General features: G+C 38.4%; 1 protein-coding gene across 1 annotated transcript; it reads right to left on the minus strand.

Moving 5' to 3' along the window:
* Positions 1-226: 226 nt before the first annotated feature.
* On the minus strand, positions 227-1,586 carry LOC133694374 (dof zinc finger protein DOF3.4-like). The gene has a single exon (XM_062115874.1). It carries the CDS (start codon positions 1,295-1,297, stop codon positions 536-538), a length of 762 nt encoding a protein of 253 aa, XP_061971858.1. The 5' UTR covers positions 1,298-1,586; the 3' UTR covers positions 227-535.
* Positions 1,587-2,521: the final 935 nt, after the last annotated feature.

A 2,521-nucleotide genomic window follows, 5' to 3' on the forward strand; every position in this document is an offset into this window, starting at 1 on the left:
AATGAATTGCGATTCTCTCCTGTCGCTCTCTCCCTCTCTCTCTGTCTCTGTCTCTGTCTCTCTCTCTCTCTCTCTCTCATCTCGCATTTCTTCTCTGAGTTGCTTTTTTCTTCTTCTTCTCAAAGCATCCATTTTCATTGTAATCCAATTTGAACCGATCCATCATTATCCCTATATAGATATGGATAATCTTGTTCATAATCTCAACAGAAGGTAGCGAATTCGGTAAAACAAATATGGACCATGCATGTTATAAACAAATTAATATGTGTCCTCAAACAGACTCACTTTCTGACATAGCTCTTGAAGATAATTATAAACGATCATTAATCTTCCTCAAACAACTTAATTAAGAAGGCCATGTAATGATATCATAGCACTTAAATACTACATGGTAATTTTGTTTCTAAATATCAAGCGTAATTTACCATCTCAACACTTAAATACTACATGGTAATTTGACCCTCCCAATCCATAATTAGAACCAAAATCCAGAAGACAAAAACAGGATACAGCAAAACAACATACTACTCCATCATTTAAAACCATTTGCAGGAGTTGAAATTGCAAGCTCAGGCCAAGAAAAGCAATCCCCGCCAACAAAACCATTTTGCCCAGCACTCCCAAACTGCCATGTGTTGTCCAATCCAGCTGTGACAGTAACCCCGCCATGACCACCTACACCAGCACCACCATCTCCTATTCCGGGAAAAGACCAGAGCCCTCTTCCAAGCCCACACCCCACATCTTCAAGCCCGTGCCCAAGTCCATGTCCAAATCTTCCGAGAGCCAAGATCCCAGCTGGGCCTGGAGTATTCAACAAAGAAGTAAAACTCCCACCCAGAGCACCACTACCACAACCACCGTTGCCCTTCCCATCACCGCCACCACCAAAATGTACCGAAAAACCCTGACTGGCTGTGAGGGGAACCAGCACTGGGGCAGCAGGCAACGGTAAGTGATCAATGTTGTTGTCGATAATAGGACCCGCAAAGGAGGCAGCTGTAGTGGCTGAAGTACGTGACCTTTTAGCATTTTTCCGAGTGCCACCACCAACAGGGATGTCTCGGAGAGTGCCACCGTGAGTCCAGTAACGGCGGCAAGACTTACAGAAGTGACGAGGCTGAGAGAAATTGTAGTTGTTGTAGTAACAAAACTTAGTGTTTGTTGAGTCACAACGTGGACATGGCAAGTGCTCTTGTTCTTGAGGTGGTGCCCCTCCAGGCTTATTTAATGTTGGTGTCGTCGATAGCGGTGGTCTCCTAGTTTTTTCACTGCTTGATAACTCTGTTGGCATTTTTGGCTTTTGGTGGCAAAGAAAGTGTTGAATACTTGAAGTTTGGTTATGTTTTCCTGTGTTTGAAGATAGAAACAGAGTTTGTGATCAGGTATTGCAATGTGGAAGACAAAGGGGATGGTGATAGAGGGAATTTATGGGGAGAGAGAGCGGGGTGGCGAGGGGCGGAGAATCTGAGAATTCTGAGGGATATAAGAGGGGGCAGGGGAGAGAGAGAGAGAGAGCAAATTTTACAGTGTTCTGTTATACGGGAGTAGGCAGGCAGAGGCACGACATATTCAGTCGGCTCCAGAAACGGGTTTCTTAAGGGGGTGGGGTCGGCTAGTGAGCTCTACGGTATGCGGCTTCTGTAAGCTCTACGAAACAACATGCTGCTGCTGCTGCTGCTTTGTTCTTGAAATACACAATTCAGATTGGTGTCTGCCTATTCTTTTCTTGGTTTATGAGGTGAATTTGACTTGGAGTCTATGTAACAATGTTGTTTTATTTCATTAGCTTTTGTAATTGTAGTTAAATCTTTATAATTTAATATTATTGACACCATGAAAATTTATTAATTAATTGAAATACTATTTAATTAATAATTTATTAATTTATGTATTAATTTATAAAGGTATTTTTTTTATTTTCAAATATTGAACTTTTTTTTTACCTAATTGTATTTGAAAATTATGAATTGTAATGTATTATGAATTAATATATTTCAAGAATATTAGGTAAAGCAAAAACATCTATAAAACAAAAATATACAATATCACAAATGGTAGAACTAAACATGATAAATTTTTATTTTAAAGGTGTAAAAAAATCAATAATAACATATAAATAAGTGCAACATAAAAAGTTCAACTTGCATCCAAAAGCAATAGCAATCACGAGTGTCAAAAAGTTTAAGCCAAACAACAATATCAAATACAACCAAGGATTATCAAAGTAACTAATAACCAATATTGAAAAAGATGATGTCAAGAGACACAAAACCACAATAATCCCAAAGCTAGAGAAAGTTCTTTATTAGTGGTTTGTTCAATACAAAGAACATGTGAATATAACCGAAGACCTAATCATGAAGAAGCAAAAGGGAGTTTCTTAAAATGATGCACCTTATAGATACACTAGAATTATATTTTTCTCATAGTTAGATCAAGCACTTCAAATCAAGACATATCATCATTTCAAATAATTAGATCGGTTGATATAAAGCTTGTGAAGAGCAATTTGAAT

Source organism: Populus nigra, chromosome 5 (genome assembly GCF_951802175.1).
Source record: "Populus nigra chromosome 5, ddPopNigr1.1, whole genome shotgun sequence".
NCBI lineage: Eukaryota > Viridiplantae > Streptophyta > Magnoliopsida > Malpighiales > Salicaceae > Populus > Populus nigra.